This window comes from Tamandua tetradactyla, chromosome 22 (assembly GCF_023851605.1).
Source record: "Tamandua tetradactyla isolate mTamTet1 chromosome 22, mTamTet1.pri, whole genome shotgun sequence".
Classification (NCBI taxonomy): domain Eukaryota; kingdom Metazoa; phylum Chordata; class Mammalia; order Pilosa; family Myrmecophagidae; genus Tamandua; species Tamandua tetradactyla.
This window is the reverse complement of record NC_135348.1, coordinates 48,063,759-48,087,293: the sequence shown is the minus strand read 5'-3', so window position 1 is coordinate 48,087,293 and position 23,535 is coordinate 48,063,759. Positions and strand designations below refer to the sequence as shown.

At 42.1% G+C, this 23,535-nt stretch overlaps 1 protein-coding gene and 1 pseudogene across 6 annotated transcripts in view; both read right to left on the bottom strand.

The window, feature by feature from the left end:
- The window catches only part of PRDM5 (PR/SET domain 5), a 274,545-nt gene that overhangs the window by 8,648 nt on the left and 242,362 nt on the right, over window positions 1–23,535 (bottom strand). For all 6 annotated transcript variants that reach the window (XM_077140176.1, XM_077140171.1, XM_077140174.1 and 3 more), the window contains one exon: window positions 2,195–2,299. In XM_077140176.1, the coding sequence (XP_076996291.1) occupies window positions 2,195–2,299 (105 nt within the window). The remainder of the gene's footprint in view (window positions 1–2,194; window positions 2,300–23,535) is intronic.
- LOC143666385 (protein disulfide-isomerase A6 pseudogene) lies at window positions 3,397–9,219 on the bottom strand (annotated as a pseudogene).

The following is a 23,535-nucleotide window of genomic DNA, read 5'->3' as shown; positions in this document are numbered from 1 at the left end:
GGCTGGGAGATGGTGAGGGTAGTCTGGAACGTGAGGTGGAGCAGGTGGGGGTCTTCCAGGCAGCTCACAGTATTTGCCGAGAGTTCAAAAGAGAGTCCAGGGCAGGAGAAAGCACTGGGTGTTGCCACATGGCTGGTGGCTGGCATTTACCATTCCATAAGTATAGAATGCCAGGCGAGTCACAGCGCATGGAATTGGGAATCTAAAGGTTAGAGTGGTCTTGACGAAGAAAGCAACAACTGGGCAGACTGTAAACAACTATTTTCTGTTTGTTTTGTTTTGTTTGGGCCAGGCTTTGAGAGCAGGAGAGGAAGGACTCTGTAAGCAGAGGCACAGGGCACAATATATGCAAACCACGTAGAAGAAAGCACTGACGGGAAGCAGTGTGGGCGTCTCAGGAAACACTGAAGCTGGTACAACAGTGAGAGAACTGGTGAGCAGGAGGCTGTTAGGAGGTAAAAGTGTATGCAGAGACCAGAGCAGTTGTCCAGGCCATGAGAAGCACAGAGAAGCACATGGTCAGGTTTATGTTAAAATGTCACCTGGACAGGTGGCAGGTGAAGAACTGCACCCTGGAGATCGGATGTGATAGAATCGCTGAGCTGTGCAGTCTAGTGGGAACGGAACTGAGAGAGGGAATAAAATTGAGAATTATTTAGGATTGTAAGTGGGGTGAGAAAGGACGACATCTCCCTGGTATGACTCAGCTAGGAGGAAAGAGGACAAGATTTTGGAGTTAAGACAGTCAGTTCTCTACGGAGCCGGCTGCACTTCAACCAGGTTTGGGAGGCATTTTGATGCACGCGTTTCTACTCAATGGCCAGTGTTAGCTGCAAAGAAACACAGAGTTCTGGACATATGATAGAAGTAAATGAGGTAGAAGTAAATTTTTAAATTATGCTTAAAATATTATAGTCCAAAAAAATAACATCACGGTCCAATTTACCTAAGAAATTTGGTTGAATATGATCCAATTTACTCTGTTCAACAGAAATATTAAACACAGATAAAAGCAAGCTTGAGTGTGGTTGCAGGAAGAAGTCCTGTATAGGTGACATTTCATTTCTGGCCTATGACAGTTATTTGTTCAGCTAAACAATTTTATAATCTATATAGGTTTTGCCTTTATGAAAATGCGTCTATTAAAAACACTGGAAAATTGAATCTGTTGAAACGATCAATTTGAGGTTGTAGTTCCAGTGCAGGATTGAGTTCTATTGGGCATTTTTCTCCCTGTACTCCTTTCCTTACTCAGAAGTTCAGCGCTGAGAAAGCTCTTCTTATGACAGGCCCAACGGGAGCACGCTGCTCCTTAATCTTACACTAGTGTTTCACAGAAGGCGAGGAAAACATCTTGAATTTGCGCGTCTCGGTCCATCTGCCCCACCGACCCACTGGGATAGGTCATGGGGCCGAGTGCTTGAAGTCCTTCAGTATTATAAAGAGAGTTTTGTACAGTGAAACTGCACACCATACAACCTAATGCTCCTTTTATACTGAATTACATTTATATTTTTCTTGATCTTTTTGTATCAGAAATAAGCACCCGGGGGTTCCCTCATACCTGTCAATTCTGAATCAACTGTCAATCTTACACAGAGGAACAGTGATGCTGTTGGTTGAAGAATCAGGTTTTCACTCAGCTTTATCAATGCTCAGACTGATTTTAATGACAATAGTAGTATTTTTTCCTTTCATAAATAATGTAAACAACTATGACAAAAAAATTCCACTTCAATTCAAATGTTATAAGAAGAAAATCTAAAGAGTTTGCAGCTTTATTTAAGCAAAGAAATTTGGGTATGTTTTGGAAATTCATTGTTTGGCTACGACCAGTTAAATCACTGGCTTAGCTGCCAGTAACCTGTCCTTGACTTGGGACTTTCGGCTCACCGTGCACTTTATACCTTGGAAGAACAACTCAGCTGCATTAAAACAAGGTGCAAGCCTGTCTTAAGCAAACTCAAAGCTTATTTGCTGCCGGTTCACCAGAATGAAAAAATTTATGAAAATATTTATCTGGAATATGCAGTCAAAAACTGTAAATAGTGCTAGATACTAACAGACATATCCCAGCAATGCAAAGCACACACCCACACTTACACACTGCCACACTTACACACACAGACACGAGTGCTCACACACACCTCTGCTTTTGGAGGATACTACAGGAAGGAAAAAGAACCCCACTCACATCACACTGAAAAGGCTTCTCTCCGGTGTGCGTCCTCGTGTGCTCATCCAGGCCGCGCTTCTGGCTGAAGGCTTTGCTGCACTCCGAGCACTTGTACGGTTTCTCCTGCAGTGGGGGAAAGAGGCCACCATGAGCGAGCGTCAGTGCAAGCCCGCCGTGTGGAAACGGGGCTCCAGCCAGGACTGCAGGGTGCCCCAGCAAACCCACAAGGTATTGCAGATGTTGTAAATGTTCAGGGAAATCTTCAACTTGATACTGTTGAATACGGTGCAACCCACTAGCCCAGAGTGTTGCAGAGTTTCAACATGAGTTTGTGTTCCACGACCTCCAGCAATGTCAGATGTTTGTGAGAGTGGATTTTGTTGGTTGCCGTGATCCAACTCTTAAGTGTGTCCTTGGGCCCAGGGGTGCTACGGACACGTCCCGAGTACAAAGACAGTCGTGAACCAGAAGGCTCTGCCCTTCGACCCAGATGCGGCCAAGCGGTTCCTCTCGCAGGGGCTCCTGGGAATAAAACTTTCAGAACCAAATTTTTAACACATTTTTGGGGGAAGTTTAAAAGCAAAGGCTCAGCTGTGATTTATGTAATTTCATTTCTATTACTCAATCTTTTTAAAGTAGGGTGTTCTTTTATCCTTTTTAAAATAAGGAATTTTTTATCATTGGCCAGAGACACTTATGGGGAAATAAAACTCAAAAGGAAAAGAAAAAACTGCTCGAATTCTTCAGCCATCTTTGCTATGGGGAACTTAATCATATCACCATCTTTTAATTGGGACTTAATTGTGAAATAAATGGATTAACAGTGTTCCATTACAGCAGCTGGCCAGTGACCAAATGGAGCATTCACAAAAAGTTTTGTTTAAAGCAAACTTTAACAAACTGAGATTTTTTTGTTCCAAAAGTACATTCTAAATTTCCTGTTTTAAATGTGTTTTTGGATTGAGGTAGTATATGTATATGTGTGTTTTTAATTTCATGTTATGTTGACAAATTGCTCTATTTATATTTTCTTCATAATATTGAAAATAATATTATAAAATTCTTCAGACTGACCAGAAGGTTTGTAAATAGTCAAATAGACATACATGTGTCCACCAGCTGGCTGAAGAAATAAAACATTATCAGCACAGGTGTACCTCTCCCTCCCCCAGCCCCCCACCCTGGGTGCAGCCCCCTCCCCCCACCTCAGTGACGGCCACTGTCCTGGAGAGAATGCTTATTTCTTCCCTTGAATTTTTACTTCCTATGTATGAATGGACCCCTAAGCAAGACATAGCATTATTTTGCCTTTAAAAATACCTAGATGGTATCATATTGTATATATTTTTTATGCATTCTTTTGAGATTTGTTTTCTTTAGCAAAACACTATCTTTGTGAGCTTCTAGTCCCTGCTTTTATTTTGTGAACATGTGTAGCTCCTATTAAATCTTTTTTTTTGGCATTGTCAATTATATTTTATTATCTAATGGAAAAAAAGTCATTATTATTCAAATGAAGAAATCACATTAAATACATAAGAAGCAGCCTCAAAGAACAATCAAGCAGTACATAGAGGGAAGGAAAAATGTTTCAACAGAACATCAGTTTTCTTCAAAATATTATTTGAAAATACAATCCAATTCACTGGCTACAACAATTCATAGGATTTTTCAATGTTTTCTTGAGATGCAAAAGTTCACAGATGCAGTGTTTTCATATGACCAATCAGTACTACTTAAAAAGGCTACTGGCAGGTCCATCTGATTGTAAAGAAAGTTCATTCCTGCTGGAAAAATCTCCCAAGAAAAGAAAACTGAAACCTGTGCAGCATCTCGCAGCTTGTCTTTTCCTAAGCCACGTAGGGCCACATCACTGGTATCAGTATCGCTGGCCACGGGAAACCCACCAGCCTTGGTCCCGAGGCTCTACCAGACCAACTGTAGGGAAAGCCCACCTCCCATAGGGGCTGCAGATCTATGCCAAGGGAAAGCTCCCTGGGGAATTCAATGAGGCTTTGTTCACTGAAAGACCCTGCCATGGGTGTATCCAAACCCTCCCTCCCCAGGGCATTCTCACGCACACGCTGGGCTCCAGCTTCTGTCCACAGCCACCCCCACATTTCCTTCTTATATGAGTCTGCCAACTTAGAAGAACCTCCAAATAAGAATTTCTGCCTGCAGAAGATGGGGCCACGCAGCCAAACAAAGGGCTCATGATCCTCCCCAGCCTTCATGGCAAAATCCTCATGGATTATCTCAAGCAGCTCAGGAGGCGGCACTGTCAGAAAACAAGTCCAAGACTCATGAACCTGTGTTGGACCTGTCCGCCCACCGTCCTAATCCATAGGAGACTCGCCTGTCTGAAAAACCTTGATTGCAGGGGATCCCCTAATCCCACAGGGGCTGGCTAGAGCCTGAGTAATCGGAGCACCCACAGCTGCTGGTTTCATGTCTCCTCCAGTTTGCTCTTCTCCCTCTGTGGCTGCAGCTGCCCACTCTGGCTCTAGGGTTTTTCAGTGTCCACAGCAGGGAGCACCAAACTCAACATCCACACACCTCCACCATCGGATGTTTGGGTCAGAGCTGTTGTCTGTCAGCTCAGTCACATCATTCTTACTTGAACTTTCACTTCTTTGTTTTCCAGGACTACACGTCGTCCTCCCCGAGGCAGTGCTTTACCAGCTTGCACGGCACTGAGACCTGCGTCTGCTGTGGCTCCCCGTTCCCCACCTGATAATCTTCTGGTCTGTTATCAGATGCAAAGACCCCGATGGTAGGAAATCCCTGACACCACGCCAACCTCCTCGGGGCTGACGTCTGTCTGCATCGACTGCACTGACTTTGCAACAGCTTTTAATGCAGTTGCTACTTTCTTCCATTCCCGTGTGCAACTTTGGTCATGGCCGCACCATGCAGCACAGCATTCTACAAGTCACAAAGTATCACTCTGAATAACTTCTCGGTTGAAATTGGATGGAGTTAATTAATTACATCATGGCTAGAGGAACACTGGCCATTTATGTCAGGAAGGAGGTACCGCTCAGTGGACCCGGCACCCGGCCAGCCAAGCCCAGCCCCATTCCGCAGCTGCCTCAATGGCGCCCTGCGCCCTGATTCATTAGTTTTAATGCTGGAGGTATTGCAATCAATGGAACATACCATAATTTACTCATATACACTCTCCTGGGATGGACAGTTAAGTTTTTCCCAATTTTCTTACAAATAATGCTGCTCTGATACACTTGTACGTGTTCACACAAACACAAATGTGGGCATTTCTCTAAGGTATGCGTACCTGGAAGTGGAGTGTAGCTGCAACTCTTCTAGGATAGGCTAAATAGCTCTACAAAGTGAACATATTATTTTGCATTGTAAAGTGTAGTATATTCTTGTGATTCTATCAGTTTACTTCAGATTTTTAAGTCTCAAAAGCTTTAAGACTTTTGTCTTAAGCATAATAGTGAATATAAAGTTTAAAACTATTTTGTTCCTGGAAAATAAGACCTTTTTTGAAGTAATGTCATTAATAATGATGCATTTTTATCTTTAAATTAATTGGGTCATAATTTGGCTATAAAATTTCTTAAATTAATATCTGCCCAGTACATATCTACCTTTTTTACTTTGAAACAGTCTGTCCTGTGTACAATCGAAAATATATTAATTCTTTGCCCAGAAGAGTACGCAAAGTCCTTGGATGATATTCACTCTTGTCCTTTACATACATAACTTAAATTCTATGAGGAAAAGTTAATGCAAGTTACTTTATATAATAATGGAATAAGAGAGGCAAACTTTCTGTACATGTACAAACATACTCACTAAAAATAAGGAGGCACTCATAACATCTATAGATCTTACTTGTGGAATGAGCTGCACTGTCCTGCCTGGATTGGGTTGTGTTGCTTACAGGGAAGGCAATTCCATTTTTGGAGTATGTGACTATTCGGTAAGAACAAAGCGCTGCCCTTCCATGCTGGAAGTGTACAGTGTCATCAGCCTGCCCTGATAGCAGGCCGGTCATCTTGGGGAATGGTGCCATATCGGGGGCTCTGACTGCTCCTTGCCATAGGCAGAACTGGTAAGCGGAAGTCCATATGGCTGAGCCTGTGCACAACCGCTAACCCTACCAGAACGTGCACTTGTCATAGCCATCGGGGAAAAGGCTGAATAGTGTCCACAGATGGCTCATCCTTTTCACTAGAATATGAAAACCCTCCTCTGTGGGGTCTCCCAGGTGAGCAACCACATGCCACACAAATAATTTCATGTGTTTTGCCATATTCTGAAAGGTCTACTCCTAACCCTCTCCTCTAGATCTCCTTGTCTTCAATTTTCCAAACATATTCCTCCCAAGTTCCTGAAAACCCAGACAATTATACTGACCACAACCCAGGAATCAGTATACAACATGCCAGCCACTTCTTCCAGCAAAGTGAATAACCAGGTGTACTGCTGAAGCTATGCCCACTTAACAAGGATTTCCTCCAGCCATTTTCCTTCAAGGCTGCCCCAGAAAGGAGTGGTAGTGCTGCAGCTGCCCATTGTTGAATGGTGCCTGCATATCACATAGATCTGTCTATAAACCTGACCCAAGTGTTCTCTTCCTCAGTTAACTGATTGTGAAGATATAGCTGTGGGCTAGAAGAAAGAAGGTGATACAGCAGGAGTAGGGGCCGTGGGCACTTGGGCCATTTCCTCATGGAACTTACATGTCCCTACAGGGCCTGCTTGCGTTCACTCTCGTAAACACCATTTTCATTTGATGATGGAGTGATGTTGTGCAAGCCCAACGTTATGACTTGGTGGGTCAGACAACACCCAGTCCATGATAGCCACTAAGGCCACATGCTACTTGGTGGCCTATCATCAAGTGTTCAGCCTCTTCTAAGGCCCAATAGCACGCCAGACGTTGTCTCCCTCAAGGAGAGTAGTTATCTGCAGAGAACATCAGAGACTATGGGCAGTGTCTCTTGTAAAGAGCATACAGCTTAAAATCACTTTTTTTAAAGCTGGCTAGTTTTGTCTCTTTATATTTGGTGTGATAATATTAGAAGATATTCCTAACAGGTTATTTTTGTGTGTTATTTTTAGCCTGCTTTTTTCTAAGTTTTCTCCTCTATATTTACTTTCCTGCTTTGGGTTGACCATTTGTTTAGAAATTATGAAATCTATTTCTACCCTTTTAGTGGTTATATTTGATTTTTTACTATGCACTTTAAAAAAAATTTTTTTATTATTATTATTTTTTAGGCATGGGCAGGCTCTGGGAATTGAACCTGGGTCTCCAGCATGGCAGGCGAGAATTCTGCCACTGAGCCACTGTTGTACTGCCCTACTATGTACATTTAAAAAATATAAAGTTTATCTAAATGTTTCATCTCTTACTGGAATAACTTAGAATGCTCCTGTCTTGCATGTTATTGTGTAGTACTACTTGAGTCATTTGTCAATTGTTAATGTTCAATATGGAATCATGATTATTTTATGTGATTTAGTCATATATATTTTAACAATCGCTTTGCTTCTCAATCCTCTTTATCTCAAACCTTCCTTTTGAGGATCTGGTGGTGACAAACTCTACTTTTATTTGACTAAAAACAATTGTTTCCCATGTCTGATTGAATAAAAAGCCTACAAATTCAATTAGAGGTACAATAGACTTGTTCTGTTCTTCAGTTATCTGAACCTTTTCTCTCCCATTTTCATCTCATTCTGGTGCACTCTATGAAAGTTCTTTAGAATCGGTTGATCAATTCTCTCTTCAGCTGTAAATAAGTTGGTATTTAACTGAACAATCTGAGCTTTTGTTATTGTATTTTTAATTTCTAGAAGTTTTATTGTGCTCTTTTCCAAAACTACTTAGTATTCTTATTTAATATTATTCTATACTCATGTTGTTTATGCCATTTAAAAATATTATAAGCATTTATATAATTTTCTTCTTAAGAAAATATAAAAAAAGATAAACCAATATATTAAATATTTTGGAAGTCTAGCTGTGCAATTTGTGGTTTTTCCTCTCTTCTAATCATAGTTCTTGTTCTTATTTCTGGAATTTTGAATAGTGAGCCCAAGTTTGGTGGTCTTTATCTGTTAAAATCATGTGACCCATAAGTTGACGGTAAGTCTCTCCAGACAGGAATTGTGTGTGATTCTGCCAGCCACTTAGGGATGTTATCAAAGACTTTTTAAAGTTTATTCCTTTACTAAAAGAGAAAAACTGCCAGCCAAGAATTCTATACCCAGCAAAACTGTCCTTCAAAAATGAGGGAGAAATTAAAACATTTTCAGACAAAAAAATCACTGAGAGAATTTGTGACCAAGACACCAGCTCTGCAAAAAATACTAAAGGGAGCACTAGAGACAGGTACAAAAACACAAAAGAAAGAGGTGTGGAGAAGAGTGTAGAAAGAAGGAAAATTAGATACGACACATAAAATCCAAAAGGCAAAATGGCAGAAGAAAGTACTACCTATACATTAATAACACTAAATGTTAATAAATTGAACTCCCCAATCAAAAGACACAGACTGGCAGAACAGATTAAAAAACAGGATCCTTCTATATGCTGTCTACCGGAAACACATCTTAGACCCAAAGATAAACATAGGTTGAAAGTAAAAGGTTGGGAAAAGATATTTCATGCAAATAACAACCAGACCCAGGGGTGTGGACCTTCCTGGCAATGAGGGACAAAGATCCTGGAATGAGCTGAGACTCAGCATCAAGGGGCCTGAGAAAAACCCTATAATGAGCTGAGAATTAACATCAAGGGATTGAAAGAAACTTCTCCACCAAAAAGGGGAAGAGTAAAATGAGACAAAGTGTCAATGGCTGAGAGATTCCAAACAGAGTCGAGAGGTTATCCCGGAGGTTATTCTTACACATTAAGTAGATATCACCTTGTTCAAGATGTAGTGGAGAGTCTGGAGGGAACTGCCTGAAAATGTAGAGCTGTGTTCCAGTAGCCATGTTTCTTGATGATGATTGAACAATGATAAAGCTTTCACAATGTGACTCTGTGATTGTGAAAACCTTGTGTCTGATGCTTCTTTTATATACCTTGTCAACAAAGGAGTAGAACATATGGAATAAAAATAAATAATAGGGGGGACAAAGGTTAAAATAAATTTAGTTCAAAATGCTAGTGATAAATGAAAGCAAGAGGTAAGTGGTATAGTATGTATAATCTTTTTTTTTTTTCTGTTGTGAAAAAAATAAATAAATAAAGTTTATTCCTTGCCTTAAGATTTTCTGGCCAGGCAACTATTTTACATCTGGATTCCAAGCACACTTGAGGAAAGGATTCTGATTACAAACCCGAGGAGAATCTTCCCCTACCCAACAATTACTTCAAGACAGTTGAATGTTGAAAGCACCTTCCTTTGCCAAAGGTAAATTTTTCTAGTCTCCAATTTAATTTTGAGCACAGCCTTTTTCGGGCATGGGTTCCATCTCATCTGCAAACCTGAGCCCAAAGCCTGTCTCCTTTTCCCTGTAATCATTAAAAGTCATATCCTGAGTTTGCTGATACTGGCAAACATTCTGCAAGCACTCATCCTTGCCTTGAGCTGATCACTGTAGTTTTCCACACCATTTTCAATTATTGGACCTTGGAGTCTATCTTTACCTTTTTTTATAATTCAGGTTTTTGCTGTTTCCCTTATTTTATCCAGCATTAATATGTGTGTTCATAGCGGGGCTTTTTCTCCAAGATATGATGTCTACAGTGTTGCCAGAAATGAGAGTAACTACATGTATAATTTTAAGGATGTAAAAATGTATTTTAAAATGAATGTGTAAAGCCATCAAAAAAAGTTACAGTTTTTTTGTTGGCAGTCCAACAAACATAAAGTGTCTTTAGTACTTTTTCTCTCTAGCCTGAAAGAATAGAATCTCTTTGCACATACTGAATTGACTTGCGCCTGTACTATTTTTTCAAATATTACGTAGTTTTTCAAAAACCATTCAGATCAGAAATTGTGAGTTCTAGGAATGCTTTTTTGTACTCTCTTAATATATCTAAATGTTTTACTTAAACTTATATTTTAAAAACATACTATATATATATATATATATATATACACATATTTTTTATTGACAAATCTTCACACAGACAGCCCATACATGGTATAAAATCAATGGCTCACAAATCATCACTTAGTGTGTATTCACTCCAGAAAAAGAAATAATCAGAAAGAAGAAAATACTCATACATCCCATACCTGTTACTCCTCCCTCTCATTGACCACTAGTATTTCCATCTACCCAATTTATTTTACCCCTTATCCCCCTATTATTTATTTATTTTTTTATCCATACTTTTTTATTCATCTGTCCATACCCTGGACCAAAGGAGGATCAGACATAAGGTTTTCACAATCACAGTCACATTGTAAAAGTTATATCTTTATACAATCGCCTTCAAGAGTCAAGGCTACTGGAACACAGCTCTACAGTTTCAGGTACTTCCCTCCACTCACTACATTACACAATAAACTAAAAAGGGATATCTACATAATCCATAAGAATAACCTCCAGGATAACCTCTCGACTCTGTTTGAAATCTCTCAGCCACTGAAACTTTATTTTGTCTCATTTCTCTCTTCTCCCTTTTTGGTCAAGAAGTCTTTCTCAATCCTGTGATGCCAGGTCCTGGTGACTCTCAGGAGTCATGTCCCACATTGCCAGGGAGATCGACACCCCTGGGAGTCCATGTAGGGGGAAGGGCAGTGAGTTCACCTGCCAAGTTGGCTTAGAGAGAGAGGCCACATCTGACCAATGAAATTAGTTCTTTGGAGGTGATTCTTAGGCCTAATTTAGGTAGGCTTAGCCTATCCTTTGCAGGGATAAGTTTCATAAGGGCGAACCCCAAGATTGAAGGCTCGGCCTATTGAACTGGTTGTCCCTACTGCTTATGAGAATATTGGTAATTCTCCAAATGGAGAAGCTGAATATTTCCTCCTTTTTCCCCAGCCCCCCAAGGGGATCTTGCAAATACTTCTTTATTCTCTGCCCAAATTTCTCTGGGATTTATTGGGGCATCACACTAACCTGAACAAACCAACAAGATTTCATGCCTTATTCAAGATTCCAGGTACTTATGGAATCTTCAACTAAACTGACCATACAAGTTAAATTAGGTAATGCAGTACCTAAAATATAAATTTTGCACCAACAAAACATCTCACACAGAAGTTGAAGTTTTAATATACAGACCATATCAACCTTTACCCTGTGTTCTGATCTACCCCAGTCCTATCCAGATTAGCTTCATTCATCTCTCCAGTTGAAATCTGATCCCTGTTCCAACTTTTTAAACAGTTCTTGCATGCGTTACTGCTGACTTTCATAGGTATAGAGCTCTGACTCTGAGTCTCGGGTGTCACATAAATACCAGAAGTTTCTGGGAATGACCAGGTTATATACAGGCAGCTCAGTATCTCAGAGTTTAGAATCAACAGTTACAATTCCTGAATATATGTGGCTGCTGTAGGAGGTTATAATCTAGGACCCTTTACCATAGGCCTCAACCTGACAACCCATGCTCTCAACTTCAGGTCACTGAGTTTTTATATTATAATAGTCCATATGAGTGAAACATGATCATATTTGCCTTTTTGTGCCTGATATTTCAGTCAACATACAGTCCTTACTTAAGGGTCATTCACCTAGTTGTGTGTCTCACAGACAAAAATATATTACTATGAAAAAAATGCATTACTATGATGTGTGAAAGACGGAAAAAAGGAAAGCTTTGCTCCCTGCACTTTAATTGTAAGGACAGACCTTGTAGGAAAGAACGGGCTGCACACTGCTGTGGCAGACGCGGATGAGAGGCCGGGGTTGTAACCAACAGTCCGAGACGGGATCGACAACCCAATGCCTCCCGGAGTGTGACGGCGTTTCAGGAAGGACGGGCAGTGAGAGCCACGGCTCAGCATCTTCCTCACAGACATCTGTCTCACCCCTCCCGACCCTCCACTCAGGACGTGCTTCCTGGGCAATATCCTAGAGGCTGTCCCTACAGACTCCTGCAGAGCGACCCCGGACAACTGCTGAGATCATGTGGGAGAGAGGGCTCTGCAGTCACCACAAGAGGTTTGCACACCCAAATGCACTTTAAGCACTGGCTGTACACCTAATAAATAATGTCTTAAACGCACAACACACGCACTCACATACAGGTTGATATTTTCAAAGGCAGTGTATAGATACTATTGGAATTAATTCCATATATTTCATTTATGGACGTCATTCAAATTATATTACCTTTACTTATTTATTTTCTCCTTCAAGAGACACTAAAACTTCAGGAAGGTAGGGGGTGGTCTTTTGAAATTCATATTGTTAAAAATCATTCCTCCAATTCAAAAAGTTTACAAATCATAGTTTGAAGAGGTACTAATATAATTAAGTGGTTTTTTTATTTGCATGAACTCCCTCTTATCTACCAAGAACCATTTGAATTTGGGGAATTCCTGGGTTTTTGCCCTAAAGGAAGCTCACAAAGGACGCCAGAAACCAACTTCTATGTCCTGCAAGAAAGAAAGCCTTTCTGACTCCTTAGGACTTCACTAAGCATTGTAAGAAGCAGCTGTGTTGGCCCTTTAAATGCTTGTGTCTCTTCTTCATCCGCAGATTTTCTATAGAGAGGCTGCTCTGCTCCTGAAGATGGCCCAAGAAGGGCCACACGTACTCCCAGTGCTCTTGTAAGGTCCACCCTGGACGGGCTCTGACTTAAAGTAGACGGTGTCTAACTTGCAGCGTTAGGGAATTCCTGCTTCAGCCAGCCTCTCACACCAAAGGCAGAGCCAGGGGAAATGCGGCTCATCTCAAAAATTACAGAGAACCAAATGAACTGAGATGGGAAATCAGTACATTGTCTTTCTCTAGAGGAAACCCTCATCCTTTCCTTACTGACTTCTGCTTATTACTCCTAATAAGCCATGCTAAAGAAAACCCCCTTCACACAGCAAACACGGCTGCAGAGAAGGAAAGGGGTAGAGGGTGGTACAGGGCAAAGAGCTCAGGGAAACTCCAACTCCTCTCACGCCCCTTTCTCTGAGATTCGTCCATCGCTGTTGTTCCTCGAACGCGCCCACGGGTACTCAAACCAGCTCTGCCGTCCAGAGGGTCTGTGGATGTGCTCGAGGGTACAGGGGGGCCTCAGTTTCTCTCGGCGACTACCTGCCCTCCAGGAGGCTCCCCAAGGACGATGGCAGTGGGACAAGTGCAGGGCGGGCAACCAGGGCAGGCGGCCAGGGTGGGTGGCGCAGGGCGAGTGGCACAGGGCGAGTGACACAGGGTGGGTGGCCAGGGGGGGCGGCCAGGGCGGGTGACTAGGGTGAGTGGCCAGGACAGGTGGCACAGCCTGGGGCCATGGGACAGAGAAGCCCAGACAGCGGGGCAGGCTCAGGGAGGCAGGGCTCAGCCACCTACCGCAGCTGAAGGGTGCACCCAAAAACTATCTACCCCCCACAACCACCTTAGGGGCACAACAGCCCAGGGTCCCGGCAGGGGCGCGCACCCATCCCTTTAACATTCAACGATCTGAACTGCACACTTTCATTCCTTTCCCTTTGATAACAGATCTTAAATATGGACACAGAATTCGATTCAATAAAGTATTATGGAAGGTGTTTATAACACTGTTTCAGAGTGGAATACGTCATACAAATTACACGTTTTAATTCATTAGCCGAATTTAACTAGAGACAATATGATTAGGCTTTTGATTAATTCTGTTTCTGAATGATTACAGAGTAACTGACAAATAGCTTGTCCTCTGTCATCATAACTCTGGGACCATTATTAAATGGAAGCAATCTCTCTGTCAGCTAAACGTGAAATCTATCAAGGGCAGAATTAATCAGGAGTCTAATCAGCCTGGATTTAATCAAACAACCCTTGGCAGAATTTATCCAGAAGATACGATCTATAGAGCTTGACACGGCACACCCGTGCAATACTCAATAAAAAGGCTCATTTCTGCGCAGTGCCCATCGATAAAAATGTTACATTTGCATAACATGAACTGAATTAATTGTTCTTAACATCATTTGAGGACTCTCTCAAAACAAAGGTACGTTTTTGGTAAATTTTAGGGCCATCTGAATGTTGAAGCTCTTTAAAATAGAAAGTTACTAGAGACTTCTTTAAGTTCAGTTGAGGATTGCTTGCCAAAGGTAAAGCACAGGTGGGTTCTGTTACAAGGATCACAATCAAATAGAAACAAACCATGTCAAAGAGCTCTTCCCCACGCGGTCAGGGCCCAGGGAAAAGGCACAGCAGTCGGAAAGCCACTCTGAATCAGTGCGTCAGTGGCCGAGGCTGTATGACACAACAACATGGAAAAGGAAACTAATAAGTCATTAAAGTAAAACAGGCAGCAGCGGCTACAGCGGAAACCACCCAGCGGATGGCATTTTTAATACATAAAACACAGGTTTGCTTGGTAGGGGACTCAAATTGTGAGCAAAAAATGCTGGTTCCTCTGCCATATCTTATGCGAACACACGAGGTGGACAAGCCTTTTCTGTGTCTGTCCTGCTGAAAGCTGTAATAAAACCACACAGTCACACTGAGGACAACGTAACTCCCATGTCAGCAACATGGACATTACAACCTGAGAGCAGAAAACCCACAACGGGCTGCTCTCTCTTCTTCTTACACACACACACACACCTGACAAAGCTGTATCTGGATAGAAAAGTTCTCTCTTTTTCCAAATTAACTTCACTTGATTAGGTTTTGTAGGTCAAAAAACTATGGGTGGGATGAAGGGTGGTTCAGTGGTAGGATTCCAGCCTGCCATGCGGGGGACCCGGGTTCGAATCCCGGTCCATGCACTTCCCAAACAAACAAGCAAACAAATCAATATTCAACAAATGGTGCTGCAATAACGGGATACTCACATGGAAATGTGACCCCGCCATCCTGCCACACAGCACAAAAAACAACAACAACAAAAACTATGGCTTTTGCTGGAAGGTCACTTAATATTTCTAAATTAAAAAAAAATCTTAAACATTTAATGAAGCATCGATTTAATGTGAATTTCTTAAATATGAAAGTTTGAAATGAACAGAAATCTTATGAATTTCGTACTTCCTCGGCTGTTACGAACAAGGCTGGACCTCTGTAAACCATGCATAGATGGACGGGCAGCTTGTAATAAGCGGGCCAGGTTATATTTCTAGAGGATTCTGAGCCAAGTTCTTTAGCCCCAGACTCCCTCATCTGCAACGCCTCAGTCATTGCCAGTGTGGACGAGGAGCCCCAAGAGTAAACGGTCACCTCTCGGGAGCCTTGGACGTCTTCCCACCTGCGTCCTAGGACCTGGGGGAAGGCCAGACCCACGCGTCAAGCGTTCCTCAGATGACGTGCAGAAGGGCTTCTACCCCACCGTGGGCTGGAGCAGGGTTTGCCAACCTTGGAATGACTGACATATGGGGCAGGTAACTCTTTATGGGGGGCTAGTCTTTGTACCCCTAGATGCCAGCAGCATTCTCCCTTCCCCTTCCCCAGCTGTGACCACCCAAATATCTCCAGATGTTGCCAGATGTCTCCAGAGGGCAAAGTCACAGGAACACCTGGCAGAACAGTGCTTCTCAAAGTATTTGTGGTGAAGAGTGTGCTTGCATGTTGCAGCAATGCTAAAAATATTATACGTTTCTAAATACCTACTCATAATCTCTGTACTTGTCTCGTCACATGTGAGTAACACCGTGTGGCTGGCACTGGTCCACAAGGCACACTCTGAGAAACACAGCTCGAGAATAAAAACTCCATCGATCACGTGATGCCCACGTGTTGACTTTATCATCACGTAGGGGAACAAGTCCTATAGCACATCTTATTTAAATGCTACCTGACACCAGAATTATGCCTAAACTTTGAACTAAATGTCATTTAATTATTGGTAAAATTCAACTTTTGTGGTTGGAAGTGGTGATGAGGTTATAAATAGAAAGATAGTAATTGCTGGACCTAGCGAGGGTAATGGGGATTTATTTTCCTATTCTCTTTACTTCTATAGGACTGAAACCTGCCATGTAAAAAGTTAAAACAAACACATCTGTAAATTGCTTCCACCATGCTATTCTAAACCCTGAAACCCCGCCATTCTCCTTTCGCTTCAGTGATGTAGGGGCCAGTAGGATCTCTGGAAGACGGATCGTACAAACCTCAACCACCTCAGAAGGCAGAAAAGCCACCTCACTGCCTGTTCAACGGCACCCCACATCCTGTGGGGTGGCCCATGAGGAACATCCCCAGAGCCCGGGGCAGCCGCCCCCACAGGCGGCAGGAGGAAGGGGTCCTCGCGCTGGCAGAACAGGGTTACCTTCTACCTGGCCTGTACGTCAGGGCTGCTCACCACACAGGCTCTCTGGAAACAAAGTGGACCCTGACCAGGGCCTCCACCTGTCCACCGCGGGGGTATAGATGGGCGCCCTGGCTGACCATCCCGGGAGCTCCATTCCTAGGAGCACGCTACTTCTCTTGGGGAGGTTGGCCTTGTGACCCAAACATACCACCCACTTCCGTAAACCTTCAAATTCGCAAAAGAACTCCAAGTGAAATTCAGAAGAGGATTTAAGCGTGTGGGCCCACAGGCGTCTACCAGACAAGCTAAGGGGACGGAAATAGGCCCGCGGTGTGGCACGCCTTACAGCTGGCACCCCGGGGTGGCTCCTGAATGTGCCTGTGCCGCCAGCTGGACACGACCCAACGCCCGGAGCTTCCTTCTGCTTAGCAGCCCTGCCTGGAAAACGTCTTTCACAGATGTTTATAACTCTTGTGGCTTTTTATTCACCATTCCATTTTTATAGCTGGTGTGATCTTTCAGCATATGACAAAACATACCCATGGCCTAGTAAACAATGCCCCTAAAAGTTATAGCTCATAGGGAATCCTACAGAACGCTAGGGGAATATTTAAAACAGGTTTGCACACAACACATCCATAATTGGTTTTGCATTGTAGCTAATGGAAAACACACTCTCTATAAACTCGGAAAATGAATTGCACAATCCACATATAGAAAACCAAAAACAAGCACTGTAAGTAGAATATGTCTATTTTTAATATTCAAGGGGGATACACACACTTTACATAGAAACAAGGAGGCACTTAGTCTCTTTTTAGTCAATCCAGTCTTGCGGCCCACAGAACGATGTGGACGCCAGACCAGCTGAGCAGCTACTGCACAGAGGCACTAGAAGAAATGCCTGGTAGAAAGCACACAGAGACTCACTCTAACCGGCTCAAAATCTTATTTTCCCGGGGGCAAAGGGGTGACGTGAAATAGTCCATCTGGAATAATAAGACAAAACTGACCACATTCAAGTTTTTCCTCATGTTCTCCTAACTTCGAGCCTCGTGGATGTCCACCCTGGCTGCACGTGGAGTCACCTGGGAACGTCTTACACACACAGCCTGGCCGCCCCCAGGGAGCCGCGTCCACTGGTCTGGGGCGGGGGGTGGGGCGGGGGGAGAGGCATGGCCTGTTTCTCACGTTCCCGAGGAGCTGCTGACGAGCTGTCAGCCCACCGCCCTCTCACACAGCGTCCCCTAAGCACCACTTGGAACGGTCACAGCAAGGACAGTAGCAGCAGCAGTGACCATCTCTGTCAACCTGACGCATCCTCTTCTACTCCCGCCACCATGGCCCCTCCACAGACTCCGGACTTCCTGCTCGCTGGCAGAGCGCAAGGGGCTTCTAGGAATTTTTTCTTGTTCTTCATTTACTTGTTAAGCAGAGCTGCAAATCTGACATGGCCATTCTCACTTCCAGATGAAGAGATGTCAATGTAAAAATGCGGCCGCGGGTACACACTTGGTGGAGGGGAACACAAACAGATACCCTCACTCCCAGACCAGTGTCCGCACTGATTTCCCACTTGAACTTGTTCCCTGTTCTCCTTCCTTCCTGGCAGAACCTTGACTACGTCCACAGTCTAGAAGACACTGCTCCCTGCCCAGATGAAAGAGAGATTTAAAGATACAAATTTCCAAACTTCCCAGATACTTATACTTCCAAACAATCCCTCTTCCTCTTGACTTTCAGCCCCTAGTAACCTCTAATTTACTTTCTTGTCTCTACTAATTTGCTGTTTCTAGATAGTTCATATAAGTGCAATCATGTAGACTTACTTATTCCACCAAGCATATTTTCAAAATTCATCCATTTTGCAGCATGTATCAGAATTTCATTCATTTTTCCTGCCAAATCATAATTCACTGTGCATATGTATCACCTTTCATTTATCCATTCATCTGTCGATGGACACTTTGGGCTATTGTGAGCAGTGCTGCTGTGAACACTGGTGGACAAGTATCTGAATCTCTGCTTTCAATTTGAGAGAAATTGACCAAGCTGTGCCTTGGCTCCCAAGCTTGTCTGCACACTGGAATCACCAGAGGACATTAAGAAGCTGCTATGCCCGTGTTCCAGCCACCGAGATTCGATTTCATTGCTCTCGGGTGTGGCCTGGGCTTTGGCACATTTAAAGGATGCCTGGGTGATTCTGACATGCATCCACGTGATGATAATTCTATTTCCCTTGCAATGGTGGGGTTAGACTTGAGCGTGTGACACATATGTAGTTACTGAGAAGAGACTATAAGTCTATGGGGAGTCTTGAAAAGGTCTCTTCTTATTGAAGTAGAATGGACCTACCTCTGAAATTCTCATTATATGACTTAATGATTATCATCATTATCATAATGTTTAAGGCTCTTTTATTCAGGATTTTGGTTACTTATAGCTGGAAGCATTCTGCCATCTATGGTATTCCCAATCATTGTGCCATATTTGAATGCTCCTATTCCTATGACAGGGATGACATCTAGCTCAGATTGAAGTACAACAATATGACAAAAAAAATCAAAGTCAGTGACTGGCTATTAAAAAAATGATCATCTACTGTTTATTTGGTGCAAATTTTATATTTTGGGTAGTGCATTTCCTAATTTAACTTATATGGTCAGTTTAGTTGAATATCTTGAAGGGAATCTTGAATAGAGTGTGAGATTTTGTTCGTTTGTCTAGGTTACTGTGATGCCCTAATAAATTCCAGAGAGATCTGGACAGTGAATAAAGAAGTATTTGTAAAGTCCCCTTGGGGGAATGGTGAGATTGGGGGCAATATTCAACCTCCCCATTCAGAGAATTCCTGATATTCTTGCAAGCAATGGGGACAACGAAATCAATAGGCTGAGCTCTCGATCTTGAGGTTCAACCCTATTAAACTTAACACTACAAAGGATAGGCTAAGTCTACTTAAAATTAGGCATAAGAGTCACCTCCAAGAGAACCTCTTTTCTTGCTCAGATGCAGTCTCTCTCTCTCTCAGCTGACACGGCAAGTGAACTCACTGCCCTCCCCTCTATGTGAGACATGACTCCCAGGGGTGTAAATCTCCCTGGCAACATGGACAGAAATCTATGAATGAGAAGGGACCTGGCATCAAGGGATTGAGAAAACCTTCTTGACCAAAAGGGGGAAGAGGGAAATGAGACAATAAAGTTTCAGTAGCTGCGAAATTTCAAACAGAGTTGAGAGGTTATCCTGGAGATTATACTTATGCATTATATAGATATCCCTTTTTAGTTAATGGTGTATTGGAGTGGCTGGTGGGAAGTACCTGAAACTGTAGAGCTGTGTTCCAGTAGTCTTGATTCTTTAAGTTGATTGGATAATGATACAGCTTTTACAGCATGACTGTGTGATTGTGAAAACCTTGTGTCTGGTGTTCCTTTTATCCAGGGTATGGACAGATGAGTAAAAAATATGGATAAAAAATAAACAAATAATAGGGGGAAAAAGGTTAAAATAAATTGGGTAGATGGAAAATACTAATGGTCAATGAGAGGGACAGGTAAGGGATATGGGATTTACGAGTTTATTCTTTTTTTCTTTTTCTGAAGTGATGCAAATGTTCAAAAAAAATGATCATGGTGATGAATACACAGCTATGTGATGATATTACCAGCCACTGAATGCATACCATGTATGGAATATTTGTATGTTAAGAATGTTTGTGTGTTTGTATGTTGTTTTATTCATAAAAATATTTTTAAAAAATGATCAATACAAAGAATTCCAGATCTAAAAATAGAAGTGAGGTTTATTTTTAACACCCACACTTTTCTGATACATGAAAAGATTTATAAAGGGAGCTGAAAATATAGTTGCTAAGAATAGTAAGAACAATCTCAGACATACACTGCAAAGACTGTTTTTTGTAATCTTTGAAAGAAACAGAGTGCTGGTTAAGTGAATGAGAGTTATAATTTAAATTATGTAAAAGGACACTTTCTTTCCCTGAATAGTGACTAATTACTACTTATTTTTTTCTCAAAAATCTTAACAACAGAAGAATAATGGTATGAACAGCAAATTTTCATTATAAGGAAAAAGTCACACACACCATACTAAAAATTATAAAGCAGACATTGAAATACATATGCACAGTTACAACAAAAATGCAAGGAAATATATATAAATAACTTTTATAATATACATATATATAAATATAGAGAAAGATTAATATAAAGGAGAGAGATGATTGAAAATATAGAGGATATATGAAAAGGATACACGCAAACACACACACACATACTTGGGGCAAAAATGTTGAGTTTCAAATAACAGTCAGAATGGAAGTCAATTATGTAAATAATAACTATCAAAGTTATGAGAGCACAGGGCTGCTAACGTAACTGATGTTTTTCCCTTTTCATGTATCATCTTCCATAACTTTTGTTACTGCATCCTTAAAATGGGTACTCAAAATCAAAGTCTGGAAATTAGGCCTAAGCATCCCTGGTTTGGTCCAGGACTTCAACAGTCAATAGAACATTTCTTGCAACTTCCTAGTCTCAGACACAGCAATTTACCATCAAAGACAAACCTATAAAATGTTAACTATATCCTCCTAAAGGGATCTTTCCTATATTTGAATTAGCATTTTAAGCTCATATAACCAACTAAGTTAAATGTCTTAAGCTCCATTCAGAAGTGACCTTACAGCAATCAAGGCAGTTTCCATGATGAGATGATATAATCAAGGATAAATTTTCATCAGTAAAGTTCTTCATTGAATAATTGGAGCAAGATATTGGGAAGCACAAAAAATGTGTTGGTTCTTACCCTTAAGAAGATTATGATAAATTGCAGAGAAAAGACAGGGTGAATGGAGCAGATGGAGTGACCTTCAGCTTTTGTGTCTCACAGTTTGAAATATGGTGTGCTGTAAATACTAAATTTCCCTGTTGATTTGGGGAGAATACGAAAACGAGAATTCAGTATAGTCATAGACTTTTACTTTTAAGAGACGTATCTAACCATTTACAGAGAATTGAATTAATTCAACTTGCCTACTTCCAAAAACAACAAGCATACTTTCTGACATATGAGATAATGCCAAGTGTAATCTATCTCTGAATAAAACCATAAAGTTTATTAAGCGGTTTGTAGGAGAAAGGAATTACGTAAATGCAAAGTGTTGGCTAAGGGATATCTAATTCTAGAGAAATAACATACTTACTGTGTTACATAACTTTGCAAATAATAAGAATGCCACAGAAAGCTGCTATCACACATGCAGCTAATTCACCCACGGCCAACATAACATTAATTTCAGCCAAGTCAATGTCAACAGGTGAAACAAAACCATCAAGGAGCAGGAAGAAGTCAGAGGAAATCATATCATCCATTTAAATTATGTCTCTGAGTCAACACACTGCACAGATGGCAGGGAACTAGTAGCAGAAACTTGCCCCTTTCAAATCTCAAAAAATGCTGGGAAAAATCCAGCCTATTTGCGGAGATGAGGATTCCAAAGTTGTCCCAGCAGAGACCTTGCTAGATTTGAATTTGCTCAAATCATAAAATGTTTTCACAAAAAAGTCAATTAACCTAGATGGTTATTTTTTTAAAGAAGATGACACAACAGCATTACTTTATTAAGTGGGATGCCTTTATTTTCCAAGATTGAATACAAACATTTCTTAATCCCCAAGGTTATCCCAACTGAATATTACTTTTATTCAGGAAACCAGACCCTTCACTAAAACCAATTTTTTTCCTGAAAATTTGAACTCAATCTTCTTTCTCAAATGGGTGAGCATTTGTGAAAACTTTTTGTAATCTCTGGTGGTGTGACACACACTCCAGCTGGTGCACACTGCATGCTTTCTGCAAAACCCCATACCCACCCCCAATAAAACTGACATACTATCAGCAACAGTAATCAGTAACAAATACGATTTGTTTTTACTAGGCAATAGAGACTCTTTTTCATTGATTTGGGTTCAGTATGAAACTGGAGAAGGGACCTGCAATTAATTTATTCCAAATCCATGATTCAGGTCACCAACCATCCCAGTTTACCCAGGATGAGCCTGGTTTTCTCAAAACCCAAAGTTTCAAATCCTGGACAATTGCTCAGTCTGGGACAAATCTGGAGGGTCATATTCAGAGCAAGATAATGTCACTGGTTTCTGTGGTAAACCTCACCTCCTGAGTGTGGGAAAAACACCTCACCATGATGCCCCTCCACACACTATCGAGGTGACTATGCACTAGCCCCACACATGGACCCAGTTCTTACTTCACAGGGCAGTGCACCACCTGGGGAGGACACCCTTCACCCTCCACCCAGCTCCACCTTCACCCTCCACCCGGCCCCCCCTTCACCCTCTACCCAGCCCCGACCTTCACCCTCTACCCACCTCCACCATCACCCTCCACCCAGCCCCACCTTCACCCTATACCTCCAGCATTCAGCATAGACCGGGGCGGGGTTGGGGGGGGAGGTGGAGGTGGAGGTGGAGCTGCTCTGTTTAATGGGGTTGGACTGCTATGTGAGAGGTCTGAGTGAATGTCCTGCCAGTACTTCTCCCTGGGTGACTGAGTTCATGCTGTGAGTGGGACTGTATGTCTTGACTGTTTATACCTGGAATCTGAGATAGGAAAAGGAGTAGAGAGGTCAGCAGGCCTTCTGTGAGCAGAACCCGCCCTAGGTGCTGGCTAGAGGGTACAGGATGGAGCTGGGGTAGAGGGTGAAGGTCAGGGAAGGATAGAGGGTGAAGGTCGGGGCTGGGTGGTGGGTGAGGATGGAGCTGGGTGGAGGGTGAAGGTGGGTCCGGGTGGATGGTGAAGGTAGGGCCTGGGGCAAAGGTGAAGCATGGTCCTGCATCAGGAGATCAGGGCTTCAGGGTGAAGTCTCAAATTTTTGTTCAGGTCAAACAAAATGTTTTGTTTCCCAAAGTAGGTGATTTTGTGTGTTTTATTTTTTTAAAGGAAGAACATTTTGACAGAAACAGCTACTTTTGAACTGTGAAGA